General features: G+C 36.1%; 1 protein-coding gene across 4 annotated transcripts in view; it reads right to left on the bottom strand.

Moving 5' to 3' along the window:
- LOC129136722 (phosphatidylinositol 3,4,5-trisphosphate 3-phosphatase TPTE2-like) overlaps positions 1-21,526 on the bottom strand; it is a 122,691-nt gene that overhangs the window by 41,111 nt on the left and 60,054 nt on the right. For 2 of the 4 annotated variants that reach the window (XR_010150653.1, XM_063792469.1), the window contains 2 exons: positions 17,818-17,878; positions 16,916-16,997 (listed from right to left, as the gene is read on the bottom strand). Coding sequence is in view for 2 of the 4 variants with exons in the window: in XM_063792469.1 (XP_063648539.1) it covers positions 16,916-16,997; positions 17,818-17,878 (143 nt within the window). In the remaining 2 variants the exon portion in view is untranslated. Of the gene's footprint in view, positions 1-13,270; positions 13,364-16,723; positions 16,813-16,915; positions 16,998-17,817; positions 17,879-21,526 lie in introns of all 4 variants that reach the window. The other 2 variants (XM_063792468.1, XR_010150652.1) reach the window with 2 other exon arrangements.

The raw sequence follows: 21,526 nt of genomic DNA on the forward strand, positions 1-21,526 counted from the left end.
AAGACCCATCAGCGTGCTGTATTCAGGAGACCCATCTCACATTCAGAGACACATATAGGCTCAAAATAAAGGGGTGGAGGAAGATCTACCAAGGAAATGGAAAACAAAAAAAAGCAGGGATTGCAATCCTAGTCTCTGACAAAACAGACTTTAAACTAACAAAGATCAGAAGAGACAAAGAAGGCCATTACATAATGGTAAAGGGATCAATTCAACAAGAAGAGCTAACTATCCTAAATATATATGCACCTAATACAGGAGCACCCAGATTCATAAAGCAAGTCCTTAGAGATCTACAAAGAGACTCAGACTCCCACACAATAATAATGGGAGACTTTAACACCCCACCGTCAATATTAGACAGATCAATGAGACAGAAGGTTAACAAGGATATCCAGGATTTGAACCCAGCTCTGCAGCAGCAGACCTAATAGACATCTACAGAACTCTCCACCCCAAATCAACAGAATATACATTCTTCTCAGCACCACATTGCACTTATTCCAAAATTGACCACATAGTTGGAAGTAAAGCACTCCTCAGCAAATGTAAAAGAACAGAAATCACAACAAACTGTCTCTCAGACCACAGTGCAATCAAATTAGAACTCAGGATTAAGAAACTCACTCAAAACCGCACAACTACATGGACACTGAACAACCTGCTCCTGAATGACTACCGGGCACATAATGAAATGAAGGCAGAAATACAGATGTTCTTTGAAACCAATGAGAACAAAGACACAATGTACCAGAATCTCTGGGACACATTTAAAGCAGTATGTAGAGGGAAATTTATAGCACTAAATGCCCACAAGAGAAAGCAGGAAAGATCTAAAATCGACACCCTAACATCACAATTAAAAGAACTAGAGAAGCAAGAGCAAACAAATTCAAAAGCTAGCAGAAGGCAAGAAATAACTAAGATCAGAGCAAAACTGAGGGAGATAGAGACACAAAAAACCCTTCAAAAAATCAATGAATCCAGGAGCTGGTTTTTTGAAAAGAGCAACAAAATTGATAGACCACTAGCAAGACTAACAAAGAAGAAAAGAGAGGAGAATCACATAGATGCAATAAAAAAGGATAAAGGGGATATCACCACCGATCCCACAGAAATACAAACTACCATCATAGAATATTATAAACACCTCTATGCAAATAAACTAGAAAATCTAGAAGAAATGGATAAATTCCTGGACACATACACCCTCCCAAGACTAAACCAGGAAGAAGTTGAATCCCTGAATAGACCAATAACAGGCTCTGAAATTGAGGCAATAGTTAATAGGATACCAACCAAAAAAAGTCCAGGACCAGATGGATTCACAGCCGAATTCTCTAGAGGTACAAAGAAGAGCTGGTACCATTCCTTCTGAAACTATTCCAATCAACAGAAAAACAGGGAATCCTTCCTAACTCATTTTATGAGGCCAGCATCATTCTGATACCAAAGCCTGGCAGAGACACAACAAAAAAAGAGAATTTTAGACCAATATCCCTGATGAACATCAATGCAAAAATCCTCAATAAAATGCTGGCAAACCGAATCCAGCAGTACATCAGAAAGCTTACCCACCAAGATCAAGTTGGCTTCATCCCTGGGCTGCAAGGCTGATTCAACATACACAAATCAATAAACGTAATCCATCACATAAACAGAACAAAAGACAAAACCACACGATTATCTCAATAGATGCAGAAAAGGCCTTTGACAAAATTCAACAACACTTCATGCTAAAAATTCTCAATAAACTAGGTATTGATGGGACATATCTCAAAATAATAAGAGCTATTTATGACAAACCCACAGCCAGTATCATACTGAATGGGCAAAAACTGGAAGCATTCCCTTTGAAAACTGGCACAAGACAGGGATGCCCTCTCTCACCACTCCTATTCAACATAGTGTTGGAAGTTCTGGCCAGGGCAATCAGTAAAGAGAAAGAAATAAAGCGTATTCAATTAGGAAAAGAGGAAGTCAAACTGTCCCTGTTTGCAAATGACATGATTATATATTTAGAAAACCCCATTGTCTCAGCCCAAAATCTCCTTAAGCTGATAAGCAACTTCAGCAAAGTCTCAGGATACAAAATCAATGTGCAAAAATCACAAGCATTCCTATACACCAACAACAGACAAACAGAGAGCCAAATCATGAGTGAACTCCCATTCACAATTGCTTCAAAGAGAATAAAATACCTAGGAATCCAACTTACAAGGGATGTAAAGGACCTCTTCAAGGAGAATTACAAACCACTGCTCAATGAAATAAAGGAGGACACAAACAAATGGAAGAACATTCCATGCTTATAGATAGGAAGAATCAATATTGTGAAAATGGCCATACTGCCCAAGGTAATTTATAGATTCAATGCCATCCCCATCAAGCTACCAATGACTTTCTTCACAGAATTGGAAAAAACTACTTTAAAGTTCATATGGAACCAAAAAAGAGCCTGCATTGCCAAGACAGTCCTAAGGCAAAAGAACAAAGCTGGAGGCATCATGCTACCTGACTTCAAACTAAACTACAAGGCTACAGTAACCAAAACAGCATGGTACTGGTACCAAAACAGAGATATAGACCAATGGTACAGAACAGAGGACTCAGAAATAACACCATACATCTACAACCATCTGATCTTTGACAAACCTGACAAAAACAAGCAATGGGGAAAGGATTCCCTATTTAATAAATGGTGCTGGGAAAACTGGCTAGCCATACGTAGAAAGCTGAAACTGGATCCCTTCCTTACATCTTATACAAAAATTAGTTCAAAATGGATTAAAGACTTAAATGTCAGACCTAAAACCATAAAAACCCTAGAAGAAAAGCTAGCCAATACCATTCACGACATAGGCATGGGCAAGGTATTCATGACTAAAACACCAAAAGAAATGGCAACAAAAGCCAAAATAGACAAATGGGATTTAATTAAACTAAAGAGCTTCTGCACAGCAAAAGAAATTACCATCAGAGTGAACAGGCAACTTACAGAACGGGAGAAAATTTTTGCAATCCACCCATCTGACAAAGGGCTAATATCCAGAATCACAATGAACTTAAACAAATTTACAAGAAAAAAATCAAACAACCCCTTCAAAAAGCGGGCAAAGGATATGAACAGACACTTTTCAAAAGAAGACATTTATGCAGCCAACAGGCACATGAAAAAATGCTGATCATTGCTCATCATCAGAGAAATGCAAATCAAAACCACAATGAGATACCATCTCACTGTTAGAATGGTGATCACTAAAAAGTCAGGAAACAACAGGTGCTGGAGAGGATGTGGAGAAACAGGAATGCTTTTACACTGTTGGTGGGGGTGTAAACTAGTTCAACCATTGTGGAAGACAGTGTGGCAGTTCCTCAAGGATCTAGAACTAAAAATACCATTTGACCCAGCAATCCCATTACTGGGTATATACCCAAAGGATTATAAATCATGCTGCTATAAAGACACATGCACGTGTATGTTTATTGCAACACTATTCACAATAGCAAAGACTTGGAACCAACCCAAATGTCCATCAATGATAGATTGGATTAAGAAAATGTGGCACATATACACCATGGAATACTATGCAGCCATAAAAAAGGATGAGTTAATGTCCTTTGTAGGGACATGGATGAAGCTGGAAACCATAATTCTCAGCAAACTATCGCAAGGACAGAAAACCAAACACCGCATGTTCTCACTCATAGGTGGGAACTGAACAATGAGAACACTTGGACACAGGGCATGGAACATCACACACTGGGGCCTGTTTTGAGGTGGAGGATGGGGGAGGGATAGCATTAGGAGAAATACCTAATGTAAATGATGATTTAATGGGTGCAGCAAACCAACACGGCACATGTATACCTATGTAACAAACCTGCACATTGTGCACATGTACCCTAGAACTTAAAGTATAATAAAAAAAATTCTTTGAAAAAAATGAAAACAGAAACACAACATACCAAAATCTCTGAGATGCAGCAAAAGCAGTGTGTGGACAGGAAAGTTTATAGTGCTAAATGTGTACCACAATAAGCTAGTAAAATCTCGAATTAATGACATAACATCACACCTAGAGAAATTAGAAAAACAAGAACCCCAAACCTAGCAGAAGAAAAAAAATAACTAAAATCAGAGCAAAACTGAGCAAAATTGAGACCCCTAAATTGAAACAAAGAGTCAAAGAAACGAAAAGTTGGTTCTTTGAAAAGATAAACAAAATTGATAGACTGCTAGCTAGATTAACAAAGATAAAGAAAGAAGATCCAAATAAGCATAATCAGAAATGACAAGGTGACATTACAACCAATCTCACAGAAATACAAAATGTCCTCAGAGACTATTATGAACACCTCTGTGCACACACACTGGATAATGTAGAGGAAATTAATAAATTCTTGGAAACATAGAATCTCCCAAGATTGGATCAAAAAGAAATTGAAACCCTGACCTGACCAATACCAAGCTCCAAAATTGAGTCCACAATTTAAAAAACGTATGAACCAGCAGGGCGCAATGGCCCATGCCTGTAATCCCAGCACTTTGGGAGGCCAAGGCGGGCAGATCACAAGGTCAGTAGTTCAAGACCAGCCTGGCCAATATGGTGAAACCCCGTCTCTACTAAAAATACAAAAATTAGCCGGGCGTGGTGAACGATACCTGTAATTCTAGCTACTCAGGAGGCTGTGGCAGGAGAATTGCTTGAACCCGGGAGGCAGAGGTTGCAGTGAGCGGAGATTCTGCCACTGCACTCCAGCCTGGGTGACAGAACAAGACTCCATCTCAAAAAAAATAAAATAAAATAAACTTATGAACTAAAAAAGCCCTAGATCAGATGTATTCACAGCTGAATTCTATCAAATATAAAACGAAGAACTGGTACCAGTTCTATTGAAACTGTTCCAAAAAATTGAGGAGGGACTCATCCCTAATTCATTCTATGAAGCCAGCATTACCCTGAAACCAAAACCTGGCAAAGACACAATTAAAAAAAGAAAAAGAAAAAGAAAACTAAAGGCTAATCTCAATGATGAAGATAGCTACAAAAATCTTGAACAAAATACTAGGAAACCAAATCCAACAGCACATTAAAAAGTTAATTCGCCATGATCCAGTAAGCTTCATTCCAAGGATACAAGATTCAGCATACACAAATCAATAAATGTGATTCACCACACAAACAGAATTAAACAGAAATCATATGATCATCTCAATAGATGCAAAAAAAAAAAGCTTTTGATAAAATTCAACATCCTTCTTGATAAAAAAACACTCAAGAAACTAGGAATCAAAGGAACATACTTCAAAATAGAGTCATCGGCTGGGGGCGGTGGCTCGTCTGTAATTCCCGCACTTTGGGAGGCCAAGGCGGGCGGATCACTTGAGATCAGAAGTTCAAGACCAGCGTGGCCAACATAGTGAAACCCCATCTCTACTAAAAATACAAAAATTAGCCAGGCATGGTTGTACACGCCTGTAATCCCAGACACTCAGGAGGCTGAGGCAGCAGAATCGTTTGAACCTGGGAGGCGGAGGTTGTAGTAAGCCGAGATCATGCCACTGCACTCCAGCCTGGGTGATAGAGCGAGACTCCATCTCAAGAAGAAGAAAACAAAAATAGAGACATCTATGGCAAACCCACAGCCAACATCGTAACAGGCAAAAGCTGGAAGCTTCTCTATGTGAACTGGAAGAAGACAAGAATGCCTAGTCCCACCACTCCTATTTAACATAGTAGTTAAAGTCTTTTGCCAGAGCAATCAGGCAAAAGAAAGAAAAAAAAGGCATCCAAATAGGAAAAGAAAAAGTCAGACTATCTCTCTTCATCAACTATATGATTCTATATCTACACAATCCAAAGAACTCCACCAAAAGGCACTTGGAACTGATAAATGACTTCAGTAAAGTTTTAGGATACAAAATCCATGTACAAAAATCAGTAGCATTTCTATACACCAATAATGTGCAAGCTGACAGCCAAATCAAGAACATAATCCCCTTTACAACAGCCACACACAAAAAATAAAATACCTAGTTATACAGCTAACCAAGGAGGTGAAAGATCTCTACAAGGAGAACTACAAAACACTGCTGAAAGAAATCATAGATGACACAAACAAATGGAAAAACATTCCATGCTAATGGACTGGAAGAATCAATATCATTAAAATGGCCATGCTACTGAAGCAATCTATAGGATCAACATTTTTCCAGTCAAGCTACTAATATCATTTTTTTTACAGAACTAGAAAAAACTATTCCAAAATTCATGTGGAACCAAAAAAGAGCCTGAATAGCCAAAGCAATCCTAAACAAAAAGAACAAAGCTAAAAGTATCACATTACTCAACTTCAAATTATACCATAAGGCCACAGTAACCAAAATAGTGTCGTACTGGGGGGAAAAAAAAAGACAAATAGACCAAAGAAACAGAAAAAGAACTCAGAAATAAAGCCAAACACAGAAATAAAGCCAAACACAGAAAGCCATCTGATCTTTGACAAAGTCAACAAAAATAAGCAATAGGGAAATGACTTCCTATTTAATAAATGGATAGTGGGCTAGCCATATGCAAAAGAATGGCGAGCTAGGATAGTGGGCTAGCCATATGCAAAAGAATGATCTGTATCTATGCCTTTCACCATATACAAAAATTAACTCAAGATAGATTAAAGACTTAATTGTAAGACCTCAAATTATAAGAATACCAGGAGAAAACCTAGAAAACAACATTCTGGATATTGGCCTTGGAGAAGAATTTATGACTAAGTTTTCAAAAGCAATTGCAACAAAAACTGACAAGTGGAACCTAATTAAACTATAGAGCTTCTGCACAGCAAAGAAACTATCAACAGAGTAAACAGACAACCTATAGAATGGCAGAAAATATTTGCACACTATGCATCTGACAAAGGTTTTATATTCAGAATCTATAAGAAACTCAAACAATTAAACAGGCAAAAACCAAAAAGCCCCATTAAAAATGGGCAAAAGATATAAACATACACCTCTCAAAATAAGACATATGAGTGGCCAACAAACATATGAGAACATAGAACTACCATTTGACATTGCAATCCCATTACTAGGCATACATCCAAAGGAAAATAAATGCTACCAAAAAGACATGCACTGATATGCGCTTCTCAGCAACACTGACAATAGGAAAGACATAGAATCAACCTAGGTGCCCATCAATGGTGGACTGGATAAAGAAAATGTGATACATATACACCATGGAATACTACACATTCATAAAAAAAATAAAATCATGGCTGGGTGCAGTGGTACATATACACCATGGAATACTACATTTTCATAAAAAATAAAATCATGCCTGGGCACAGTGGTACATATACACCATGGAATACTACATATTCATAAAAAATAAAATAAAATCATGCCCGGGCGCAGTGGCTCACACCTGTAATCCCAGCACTTTGGGAGGCCGAGGCGGGTGGATCACCTGAGGTCAGGAGTTTGAAACCAGTCTGGCCAACATGGCAAAACCCCGTCCCTACTAAAAATACAAAAATTAGCCGGATGTGGTGGCAGGTGCCTGTAATCACAGCTACTCGGGAGGCTTAGGCAGGAGAATCTCTTGAACTTGGGAGGCAGAGGTTGCAGTGAGCCAAGATCACACCATTGCACTCCAGCCTGGGCAACAAGAGTGAAACTCTGTCTCAAAAAAAAAAAAAAAAAAAATTATGCCCTATGCAGCATCATGTATGCAGCTGGAAGTCATTATCCTAAGCAAATTAATGCAGGAACAAAAAACCAAATAACCATTTGTTCTCACTCATAAGTGAAAGCTAAACAATAGGTGCTCATGGACATCAAGGTGGCAATAATGGACACTGGGGAATTCTAGAGGGGGCACAGCAGAAAAGGGCACAGGCTGAAAAACCAACTATTGGGTCCTAAGCTCAGTACCTGGGTGATGCAATCAATCATACCCCAAACCTCAGCATCACACAATATATCCAGGTAATAAACCTGCGTATGTACTTCCAAGTCTAAAATAAAAGTTAAATTATACCAAAAAAACTAAGCTCAAAAAGAAAAAGATGTCTCCTGCCCATTAAAAAACAAGTAAATAAAGAATATGAGAATCATCCTATATCAGAAATCTATACTAATATAATTTATCATATTCATAGATTAAAGAAGACATACCTTACAATTATCTCAATTAATGCAGGAAAAAGCATTCACTAAAATTCAGCCTACACCTGTGACTTTAAAAATTAACAAAAACTAGGAAACTTCCTTAACTCAACAAAGAAAATCTAGCAAAATACCTACCAGGAACATCATATTAATGATGTCATATTGATAGCATTTTCTTTAAAGCCTGGAATTAAACAAAAATGCCTTCGGTTCATTGCTTCCATTTAACAATATACCGCAGAGCCTAACCAGTGTAGTCAGTGTAGTAAGTAAATCTGTAGAATAACTCCTTAGTCTAATGAGAGAGTTTAGGAAGATTTCTAGATGCAGGCTCAACATAAACAAAAATTAATAGCTAAATCAAGGAGGCAAGTTGAAATCTTTACAGTAATCGCTAAAAACAGAAAAGGAGTACATGACTTTCAAGGTAATGACAGAAGGTGAGAAGGAAAGAATTATATTATTAAAATTCAGTCAAACCAAAATGAAAGTCAGTAAGAGTATAGAAGAGTTAAATAAAATAATTAACAAATAGATGTACATAGAACACTGTTCTCAACAATGCATAATACATGTTCTTTACAAATGTACAGAAAAAATTTGACCAAACATCGACCAAATTCTGGGCCAAAAAGCAAGTCTAAACAAATTTCAAAGAAGTGAAAAAATACATATGTTCTGTGTCCACAATACAGCATAACCAGAAACCAAAAACTTAAAGATCAATACAAAATTCTCATATGTTTGAAAATAAGGAAGTATATTTGTACATAACTCACGGGTCAAAAAAAAAAACAAGCATAGTCAAAGTTGGAAAATAGTTTGAACTAAGTAAAATGAAAACACTACAAATAAAAATTTATGGGATGAAGCTAAAGCAATTCTTAGAGGAAAATTTATAGCCTTAAATGCTAAATAGAAAAGAGAATGGTCAACACTCCAAGAATTACCCATCTCAAGAAGTCAGGAAAAGAACAAATTAACCCAAGGAGTACAGAAGAAAATACTAAATATAATAATAATTGATGAAATAAAAAATAAATAAAAAATAGAGAACACCAATAAGGCCCAAAATTTGTTACTTTTGAAAAACTAGTAAAATTGATAAATCCCTGGTGAGACTAATCAAAAGAAAAAAGGGGAGAAGGTACCAAGAAAGCAATGTAAGAAATAAAAAAGGGAACACCTCTGTAGACATCAAAATGTTTAAATGATATGGTGAACAATTTGATGTCAGGACATTTGGAAAGTTAGATTAAATGGAAAATCACTGGGAAAACTATAATCTACCAAAATGGGCAAAAGAAATAAAATTATAAAAAATTCTATATATGGAATTGAGTCATAATTTTAAAACTTCTCTCCAGAGAAAACTCTAGGCCAGTGTGGCTTCACCGGTGAATTTCACTTTACACTTAAGAAGAAAAAAAATCAGCATGCATAAATTCACCCAGAGAATAAAAAAAGAGAAAATGAAATCTAACTCATTTTACAAAGCCAAGATTTGAAAAAACTATGAGAAAGGAAAATTATAACCAATTGCCCTGATGACATGAATTTGAAAATCCTAAATATTAACAAACAGAATCCCGCAATTTAATAATAAAATAATTTAATAATTATTTCATAAAATAATATAGCACAACTGAATTACATTTGTTCCAGAAATAAGTTGGTTTACCATTTAATCAATCAATGTAATTAACCACATTTATTTATAGGATAAAGGAGAAAAATTATCATCTCAAAGATTCAGAAAAATCTGAAAAAGTTCAACACATTCATGATTGAAAAAAAAAAACTCTTAGCAAACTAAATGATTTTCTTTTTTCTTTCTTCCTTTTTTTTTTATTTTTTTTTTATTTTTTGAGACAGCCTCACTCTGTCATCCAGGCTGGAGAACAGCAGTGCAATCTTGGCTCACTGCAACCTCTGCCTCCTGGGTTCAAGCGATTCTCGTGCCTCAGCTGGAGTAGTTAGGATTACAGGCATGTGTCACCACACCCGGCAAATTTTTGTATTTTTAGTAGAGACGGGGTTTCACCATGTTGCCCAGGCTGGTCTTGACCTCCTAGCCTCAAGTGATCTGCACCCCTGGGCCTCCCAAAGTGCTGGGATTACAGGTGTAAGCCATGGCGCCCAGCCGAGGAATTTCTTAATCTGATAAATGGTAGCTAACACACACACACACACACACACACACACACACACACACACTCGTAAAGCAATTGGAGAGACATGGAGAGCTTTTCCTTTGAGAATGGAACTGTACGTTGATGGTTGCTATTGCCACTTCTAATTCTACACTGTACTGAATGTTCTAGCCACTGCTAAAGGAGAGAAATGACTGAAATGGAGAAAATACAATTTGTTATTTTTATATGATATAATCATGTAACATAAAATCCAAAATAATCTATTGATAAATTCATAGAACTAATAAGTGAGTTTAGGGTAGGCACGGTGGCTCAGGCCTGTAGTCCTAGCACTTTGGGAGGTGGAGGCTGAGGCTGGCAGATCACTTGAGCCCAGGAGTTTTGAGACCAACCTGGGCAACAGGGCAAAACCCCATCTCTACAAAAAGGTCAAGAAATTAGCTGGGCATGATGGCACCTGCCTGCAGTCTTAGTTACTTGAGAGGCTGATATGGGAGGATTGCCTGAGCCCAGGGAGGTTGAGGCTGCAGTGAGCCATGATCATGCCACTGCACTCCAGCCTGGGTGACAGAATGAGACCCTGCCTCAGAAAAAAAGAGTGAGTTTAGTAAAGTTGCTAATTGCAAGATTAATAAATAAAGTGAACTGCATTTAAAACAACAAAAAACATTTAGACAATAAACATCTTAAAAGTATATAATTTAAATAACCACAAAATATCAAATATCTAGGAATAAATATCACCAAAAATATGCAAGCTTTCTATACAGAAAATGAGAAAGCATTGTAAAGAGAAATTGAAGAGGACCTAACTAAATGAGAGAATACTTCTGTTCATGGGTTGGATGAGTCAATATTGTGAAGATTCAATTCTCCCCAATCTATAAATTCAACGCAATCCCAAACAAATTTCTATCAGTTGTGTGTAACTTGACTAGTTGATTCCCAAATTTATATGGAAATGTAGATGGCCTAAAATACCCTAACAACTGTGAAGAAAAAGATGATTGTGCTCACATGACTGGAAATGAGGACTTGTTAGAAAGCCACAGTAAGATAGTTGTGCTATTGGCACACAGATGAAAAATCAATGCACAGAATAGAAAGGTTAGAAACAGATTCATGTTCTGCAGGGTAGTAAAGAAATGAAAATATTCTCAACTAGTGTGCTGGAATAATTGGATAGCCATATATGGAAAAAGATTAAACCTGACGCCTTCCTCACACCACACACATAAACCAATTTTAACAGGAATGAACCTTCTAGAAGAAAATATAGTAGTAAAATATCCTTTAAACTCAAGGAAAATTTTCTTAATCAGGACACAAAAACACGAACTTTATAAAGGGAAAGCATGATACACATGATGGTAATACAACTAAGAACTTCTGTTAACCAAAAGATACTCCTAAGAGAGAGAAAAGGCAAATTATAGAGCAGAAAGCTTTCTTGAAATACATATATGGCCAATAACAGAAATTGAAATCAGAATACATAAAGAACTCCTACAAATCAAGAGAAAAAAGACGAATAATCCAGGAGAAAAATGGGTAAGAAAATTAAAAAGTTATTTTGCAAAAAAGGATATCCAAATACTTAATAATCTTAAGAAAACATCCTCAATCTTATTAGTAATTATAGAAATGCAAATGATCACCACCACAAGATGCTATCACACAAACACCCAATGGCTAAAAATAAAAATACTCAGAATTGCAAGTATTGGGGAAGATATGGAACGCCTGGAGTGTACAAGTGGAGTAAAAATTGGTACAACTGTTTTAGAAAACAGGTAACATTATCAAGTAAAGTTCAAGACTCATTACCCTAAGAACAATTTTAGTCCAAGGTATATACTCAACAAAAATATGGCCACATGTGCAACAAGAAACGTGTATTTTTAAAAGCAGCATTATTGGGCTGGGTGCAGTGGCTCATACCTGTAATCCCAGCAGTTTGGGAGGCCAAGGCAGACAGATCACTTGAGGTCAGGAGTTCAAGACCAGCCTGGCCAACATGGTGAAACCCCATCTCTACTAAAAATACAAAAACTAGCTGGGTGTGTTGGTGGGCGCCTGTAATCCCAGCTACTTGGGAGGCTCAGGCACAAGAATTGCTTGAACCCAGGAGGCAGAGGTTGCAATGAATTGAGATCGTGCCACTGCACTCCAGCCTGGGCGACAGAGTGAGACTTTATCTAAAAAAAAAAAAAAAAAGCAGCATTATTTATCACAGTAAAAATTGGAAACAACCCAAATGTAATAGAAAAAAAGAGATTCCATTTGCAGTCACAGTTTGTGTAGGAATGAATTTTTGAAAAGATGTGCAAAGACATGATGAAGAAAAGTATAAAATATTATTAAAGAATGAACAAGATGATTCACATATACAACTCAATATTGCAAAGTTGTCAGTTCTCTCAAGTTAATCTATAAATTCAATGTAGTTCCAATAAAAATCCTAAATGTGTTTTATTATGGCACTTGACAAAATGATTTTAAAATTGAATGTAATAATAAAGTTCCAAGAAGAGCAAGACAATTCTGCCTTTATCAAACTATATTGTAAGGCCACAATAATTACAAAAGTGGTATACAGAACTTAGAAACAGTTTTGAATATTTATAGAAACTTGGTATGTGACTGAGAGGGATTACAAATTAATGGAGAACCAAACAGCATGCAATTGATGGTGTTAGCACAATTGGCTATCCATATGAAAAAAAAACTTCTCCCAACTTCCAATTAGATTAAAGACTCAAATATTAAAAATGAAACTTGAATATTTTTGAAGAAATGTGGAATATCTTTACTAAATCAGTATGGGGTGAATTTCTTAAACATGACAGAAAGGCATGAAATACATACACATACATAGATGAACACATTTTACTACATTCAAAATTACAAACTTCTCTCTGAGCACAATGGCTCATACCTATAATCCCAGCACTTTGAGAAGCTGAGGTGGGTGGATCACTTGAGTCCAGGAGTTCAAGACCAGTCTGGGCAACACAGCAAGACCCTGTCTCTACAAAAAATACAAAAATTAGCCAGGCATGGTGGCGCTTGCCTGTAGTCCTACCTACTCAGAGGGCCCGAGGTGGGAGGATCACTTGAGTCCCAGAAGGTTAAAGCTGCAATGAGCTGAGATTGTGCCACTGCACTCCAGCCTGGGTGACAGAGCGAGACCATGTCTCAAAACAAAACAAAAATTTACAAACTTTTGCACAACAAAATAAATCACAATCAAATTTAAAAGGCAACACACTGGGAGAATATACTTATAATACTAAGAAAAATTGGCAGTCAGATTCTTTGAAGAACTCCTATAAATCAATATAAAATATTTTTACTATCATGATACTACTGGTAACCTGCAGGCAGCAACCAACTAGAAGACAGCAAGACTAATATGAATGAACACTTAAAAAAAGAGGCTGCTCTGGTACATACCAGCTGAATATTAGCCCTCTAAACAACCTTTAAAAAAAATCAACAAAATATTATGTTAACACAGAATAATGTAAACCCCCTCTCAGCAAAAAAGTAAAAAGTCAAATTTGAAATGAATGCTTTCCTTCAAGCAAGGAATGTTTTCCTTCAAGAAAGGAATTAGCATTAGCTAATAGAAAACTGCTGCGAACTGCTTGAATAATAACATTTTAGGTTGGACAATGTGAAATGGCCATTTTTAAAGCAAAAGATGGTTAAAAACTGGCAATTTCAAATGATTCAACCTCTATATTTTTAATTTAACTATGGTATTATAAATTGCCAGTTTATACACAATATTCCAACCTGTAGAGCTAAACACAGAACCTGTATATTAACTAATATACAGCTAAACACAGAACGTGTATATTAAGCAATGGGCTTGAAACTAGTCAATAAGACTTGAAATTAGTCAATAAGACTAAAACTTGATTTTACTGAATTATATAAGTCAGTTTACAGTGTTATGTTTTCCTGGAATTTGATATAAAAATTGATTTAGAGCCCACCAAAAATGTAATTCTTTATGTTTGTCAAAAATTGTGAAATATGCTTAGATGATTATTCAAAACCCAAACCTGAATGAGAGAAAATCTAACTGAACTTAAATTGGTTGGATTTACAAATGGCTTTTTCCCCCCATTTTAACCTCACCAATGTCAACTTCTTTGTATCATCACACTATAAAAATTCCAGTATAATTTTTGAAATAGCATCTCCATTGGCTCCCTTAATCTAAAAGAGTCTCACAAAGTTTAAGAACAACCTTAAATAATACTGGAACAAAAATGGACATATAGACCGATGGAACAGAATAGAAAGCCCAAAATAAATCCATGCATTTATAGTCAGCTGATTTTTGACAAAGGTGCCAAGAATCCACGATGGCGAAAGGACAGTCTCTTCAATAAGTGATACTGGGGAAACTGGATATCCACTTGTAGAAGAATGAAATTGCACCCTATCTCACCCAATATACAAAAATGAACTCAAAGTAAACACTTAACTGTGAAACCTGAAACTGGAAAACTACTAGAAGAAAACATAGGGGAAAATGTTCTTGACATTGGTCTGGGTCAAGATTTTTTTAATGTGACTGACAAACATAGGCAACAAAATAAAAAATAGACAAATGATATTGTATCAAACTAAAAAGCTTTTGCAGAGCAAAGGAAACAAATATAGAGTAAAGAGACAACCTACAGAATGGGAGAAAATATCTTCAAAGCATACATTCAATAAAAGGTTAATTTTTTTAAAGGAACTCAAACAACACAATAGCAAGAGAACAAGTTACTTCTCTAGAAAATGGGCAAAGAACCTGAAATTCCCCAAAAGAAGACAAACAAATGGCCAAGAGGTATAAGAAAAAATGCTAAACATCATTAATCGTCAGGGAAAAGCAAATTAAAACCACAAAGAGATATCCTCACACCTGTTCGGATGGTCATTAACAAAAAGAAAAAAGAGTTGGTGAGGATGTAGAGAAAAGAGAACCCTCTTATACACTGTTGATGTGAATGTAAATTAGTAGTTATTATGGAAAACAGCATGGAGGGTCCTCAAAAAACTAGAAATAAAACTACCATATGATTTGGAGATTCCTCTGCTGGGTATATATCCAAAGGAAATGAAATTTGCACTGCCATGTTCACTGCAGCATTATTCATAATAGCCAAGCTATGGAGTCAATCTAAATGCTATCAATGGATGAATGGATAAAGAATATGTGGTATATATACATAAGGACACACTACTCAGCCTTAGATATCCTGTCACTTGAGGTAATATGGATGAACCTGATGTTATGCTAAGTGAAATAAGCCAGGCATAGAAAGACAAATACTGTGTCTCACTTATTTGTGGAATCTAAGAAAGTCAAATTCATAGAAGCAGAGAGTAGAATGGTAGTTACAAGGGGCTGGGGGGACAAAAGTGGGGGGATTGTGGAGATGTTGGTTTTTATTTTATTTTATTTGTTTTGAGATGGAGTTTCATTCTTGTTGCCTAGGCTGGAGTGCAGTGGCGCGATCTCAGCTCACTACAACCTCCACCTTACGCATTCAAGCGATTCTCCTGCCTCAGTCTCCTGAGTAGCTGGGATTACAGGTACCCACCACACCTGGCTAATTTTTTGTATTTTTAGTAGAGATGGGGTTTCACCATGTTGGCCAGGCTGTTCTCAAACTCCTGACCTCAGGTGATCCACCTACCTCGGCCTTTCAAAGTGCTGGGATTATGGGTGTAAGCCACCATGCCCAGCCTGAGATGTTGGTTAAAGGATACAAAATTTCAGTTAGACAGGAAGAGTAAGTTCAGGAAATTTACTGTACAACATAGTGACCATAGTTAATAATAATGTATACTTGAAAATTGCTGAGAGAGTAGATTTTAAATGTTCTCACCACAAAAAAGTATGTGGAGTAGTGCATATGTTAATTAGCTTGATTTAGCCATTTCACAATGTTTACATATGTCAAAACATCATGTTGTACACCATAAATATATTGATTTTTTATTTGTTAATTTAAAAATAAAAAAGAGTAGACTTAAATAAAATAAAAGTACTCTGACATTCTAAAATTAAAGACTATTTTGAGAGATATAAACTGGCAAAACAAGAATAAAGAAATCCAAATAGTAGAAAAACAAGGAAAAATATGCTCAACCTTCCTTAGTTCTTTTTTCCTACTTTCTTCCCTTCCTTATCCTCTCCCTATCTCCTACCCTTCCTCCTCTCCTCTTTCCTTTCTCCTTCCCTTCTTCTAGTCTTGGAGCTAATATTTTAAAATGCTAACAATTATTAATACTTATTAATAGCAATATGTATCTTGTTCTTGTACTTTATATTTACATGTCTTTAGAAAGGGAGAAATAAAAAGGAAAATGTTATTACCTTTGCCTCCTTTACAGTGAATCACTACGACGTTTTCAGGATCTTGAGTCATCCACTCATTTACTTCCTTGGAGAATACCACCATCTTACTGATTTCAAGTTTAATATTTTTAGTTAAATTAAAATATTTTCAGAAAACCAAGCCCAATATATTTAGCCCTCTTCTGATAGTCAACTTAGCATAAAACTTACTGTAGAGTGGGGACATAATGATCATCCATCATGATTCTACTGACCCTAATATGGAAGTGCTTAGGATCATAAGCTCTTTCACCTAAAATAAATAATATGTATGTTATATCTCTATAGGTAATAACACAGTAAATAATGAAGTTATGAATAAGTTAACATATCTTATTAGAAATTCCTTATCCGTCTTCAAAAAGAGCTTTCCAAGTTGCTCCTGCTGCTCTAAAATAAAGGTAAGGGTCTCAAAAACGTAAGGATAGTAGTGGTTTATCCATCTCATGTAACCTAAACTCAACTTATTTTTGTTTAATAGGTATAATTTTTAACTTTCTAGCAGACTATTCATTATATTATTGCAGGGTAGTTAGAACCCACACAAGAGGCAAATGTAGCTGACCAAAATGATTGCCCCCCTGAAAATGTCTATTGAGTATACAGGTAGAGGAAAAAAATCAAGACAGACAGTGGTAAGCTGGGTTACAACCTATTTTCTACAGAGTTTTTTGCTTTTTTTCCCATCTAGGGCCCTGCTCTCATCACAACCCACTGCTGATGGATCAGAGGACTCATTTGTTAAATTATCTATGTCCTCATAACCCAATCTGGCAGGAAAAACAGAAAGATTTTCCTAAACCTAATATCACTAGAACAGATCTTCCCTAAAATGGTTTGCCTCCACTCCAGCACCATTGGTCCTGCCAGAGCTGCCTCCTTCATAGGGTACTTTGTGCTGCTGGGTTAACTCCTTCTACCAAATGGGGCCAGTCCAAGATGGGGTTTTAAATTCATTCCTCACCACCACTACACACTTATGATTAAATGCAATATAAAAAACAAAATCACCTTCTTACATGCAGTAATCTGTTTTCTATCTACAGTAGCAAAATATAGAGTAATGTACATACTGCATAGATTGTAGACTTGATAGTGGTTTGGATGCTTCTTGTCTAGAAACTGCACGACTTCCTAAAAAAGACAAACACATATCTTACATACCCACATGGCACCAACATAAGCTATTTCCTAGGGAGAACCTAAAATAGTCATTATTTTCTATCAATTTGTTTCTCACTAGCATCTTCTAGGGGCAATTCAGGGAATACAAGGGTATGCCAATTTCAAGTGCTAATCTACTGCGGTTTTTCAAATAGTCCACAAAGTGTATTTGGCTACTCAGATTAGTCCCTATTGTAAATACACACTGTTTAAAGCTATCAGATAAGTAAATTAGCTGGTTAACTAACTTTAAGTAAATTTGTTCCAAATCATTAATTCACAGTTAATGTGGTTTTTATTTAAATCTAATTCATATTGGTTCTTATTTAAATTTAATTCTGACTAGATATGTCTTTAGATAGTGATCTGCATATTACAGTCTACCTAAGCACCATGTAAACAAATAAATGCAAAAAGTATATAGTATGATTGTGTGTATGCATGATAGAAAAAGATAAACATATTATATTAAATTTTAAATAACTGGTAACAATATGGAGACTTTTGACAATAAGAGGCTCAACTGTTGTCAAACAGTTGTCAAACAATAAGAGGCTCAACTGTTCTCTTATTTTTTAAATGAAGATATATGTGTACCTATGAATGTGTATATATATATATGCATATATATGTATAACCTTTAAAATAAAAAACAAATAGTTATCATTTAAAATACAGTTAATACCACTATATGGATCCAACTTTCAGGAAATATATCTTTCTGAGACATACACACACACACACATATATATATCTCTGTGCAACAACAAAAATGACACAAAATTTTAAAACTGATTAGTATGGTACCCTCAGAGCAATGTTTACTGGCTTAATATTGAGAAAAATAAACTTAAGGTATCAAAGTCATCCATTTATTAAACTGGTTATCTCTGTTAGGAGGAAATAATAAGTCAAAAATGAACACTGAATCTGCATAGTGGGGGCACAAGGATAAGAAGTTTTATATACTTCAGAATTCATGGAATTTCTTACATAAAATCCATATGGGTTTAGAAATCACATATAAAAACTGCAAATATCTATGAGAAATTTAAGCAAATTTTAGTCAATTATTTGGATGAGGAAGAACTAAAAGTGTGGAATCAATGGAAGATCAATGGGCTTAGGTCTGACTTCATAAAAATCTGAAATTTCTGTTTTAAAATGCTATAATGAACAACAGAGGAAAAGATTTTTGAGGAAACTTGAATGGGGACTATGCCTAGTATAATAAATTAGTAATTCACTAACAATAACTTAAATATTACTCCCTCACCTTATAGATGAATGGGCCAAGGACATAAACAATCCATAAAAGAGAAAATCTAACTGATTAACAACCTACATAGATAAATATTCAGTGTCGCCAATAAAGAAGTTAAAACAGCAAATGGCATGCCATTTGCACCCATGAAATTAGCCCTTTCTCTTTTAACGAGAAAATCCAATGCTGGCCAAATAAGGTGAGAAATTAAAAACTTTGATTTATTATTGATACAATAATACAATTGCTCTTGGATTTGGCAATATATATAAAGAACCTCAAAAATATTCATACTCTTTAGGTAATTTCACTTCTAGCAATCTATACAGAAAAAGCCTTTTGCTCAAAGATGTTTGTTGCTGTATTATTGATAATAGTGACACATAATGTCCAACATTAGAGGTTAATCACAGCACTAATGAAATATCATGCAACCATTAGAATACTGTCCTGGCCTTTATATATATATGTGTGTGTGTATATATATATGTGTGTGTATATATATATATATGTGTGTGTATCTATCTATCTATCTATCTATATATATATATATATATATTTTTTTTTTTTTTTTTTTTGAGACAGAGTCTCCCTCTGTCGCCCAGGCTGGAGCGCAGTGGCAGGATCTCGGCTCACTGCAAGCTCCGCCTCCCAGGTTCACGCCATTCTCCCGCATCAGCCTACCGAGTAGCTGGGACTACAGGCGCCCACCACCATGCCCAGCTAATTTTTTTGTATTTTTAGTAGAGACAAGGTTTCACCGTGTTAGCCAGAATGGTCTCGATCTCCTGACCTCGTGATCTGCCCGCCTCGGCCTCCCAAAGTGCTGGGATTATAGGCGTGAGCCACCGCGCCCAGCCTACCCTTCATATTTTTATTTTTATTTTTATTTTTTTGAGACAAGAGTTTCACTCTTGTTGCCCAGGTTAGAGTGCAATGACGCGATCTCAGCTCACTGCAACCTCCGCCTCCCAGGTTCAAAAAATTCCTCTGCCTCAGCCTCCCAAGTAGCTGGAGTTACAGGCATGAGCCACCACGCCTGGCTAATTTTTTGTATTTTTAGTAGAGATGGGGTTTCACCATGTTGGCCAGGCTGGTTTCGAACTCCTGACCTCAGGTGATCCACCTGCCTTGACCTCCCAAAGTGCTGGGATTACAGGCGTGAGCCACCGCACTCGGCCCTGTCCTTCATTCTCTCAACAAGTAAATATCTCACGGTGGTAATTTACATGCAGCCTTCCTTAGTATACATGTATAGAAAAACAGTCAATATTTGCTTTTTCACGGGAAAACAAGTATATCTGGAGCGTTAAGCTTTAGGGATTTTTCTGAATCCCCTTCCTAGTTCTCTCAGTGTCTAAAAATTATATATATATATATACACATATATATAATTTCTATAATCATATATATATAGAGAGAGACTCAATATTTAAATGATTTACTGCTGTGTTTTCTGATCTAAGTAGTTTACTGAAGACTCCAAATCTCTCTTATCCAAATTAGGTGAAAAGGGACATAAAGAATCTAGGAAAAAGTTCAACTCTGCCAAGAATCTACATTTTTCTGGTCACAATCTGTCACCAGATGGACAGTTTCTGTTTTCAACCAGAATAAGGAGCATTCCATCTACCAAGAACAGAAATTAAAAGATGGCTAAGAAGATTTTAGGACTGTAGGTAATTGTATATCTGATTTTTCTCAATAGCTCACCCTTTGCATGGGCTTACAAAGTTTATAATTCCTGAAACTCTTCCTTGTGATGCAAAAGTAGAAAATGCTGTCTACTCTTTGAAAGACTTCTTGCAACGACCTCCACCTTCGGGTTTTCCTAAATCTGCCAAACTCTTCTCTCTGCCTATCTTAGTACATTCCTTGATTTGGAGGCAAAGGTAAACCTTCTCTACTTGCATGAGGTGGTAGCAGTGGCCAAACTTGTTGATGCTTCCATAATAGTGCTTGTTTCTCCACTAACTCTATGGGTCCCTGCATCTCTATAAAGTTTTTGCTACTTCAAGGCAGCATCTGACATTTCTCCTCCAGTAAATTTACCACTTATGAAATTGTAATGTCTGCTTTGCATATTCAATGTTGTTCAAAATGTAACCCTGCAACTTTATTCCCTTTTAAGAATAAAGGGGAATCATATGACTGTTTAGCATCCTCTCAGGAATTAAGTATACCTGGATTTGAATCTTCTGCCTTTTAGTCAACCTTGATTTAATATACTTTGTAGATGGTTCTCAAATATGACAAAGACATTCCCAGTGCAGGATATGCTGTTATCATTGAACATGCCATCACTGAAGTGCTCCATGGCCTGATTCCTGGCCTCCCCAGGTAGCTGAACTAGC

The sequence above is a fragment of the Pan troglodytes genome, chromosome 14, assembly GCF_028858775.2.
Source record: "Pan troglodytes isolate AG18354 chromosome 14, NHGRI_mPanTro3-v2.0_pri, whole genome shotgun sequence".
Taxonomy (NCBI): Eukaryota; Metazoa; Chordata; class Mammalia; order Primates; family Hominidae; genus Pan; species Pan troglodytes.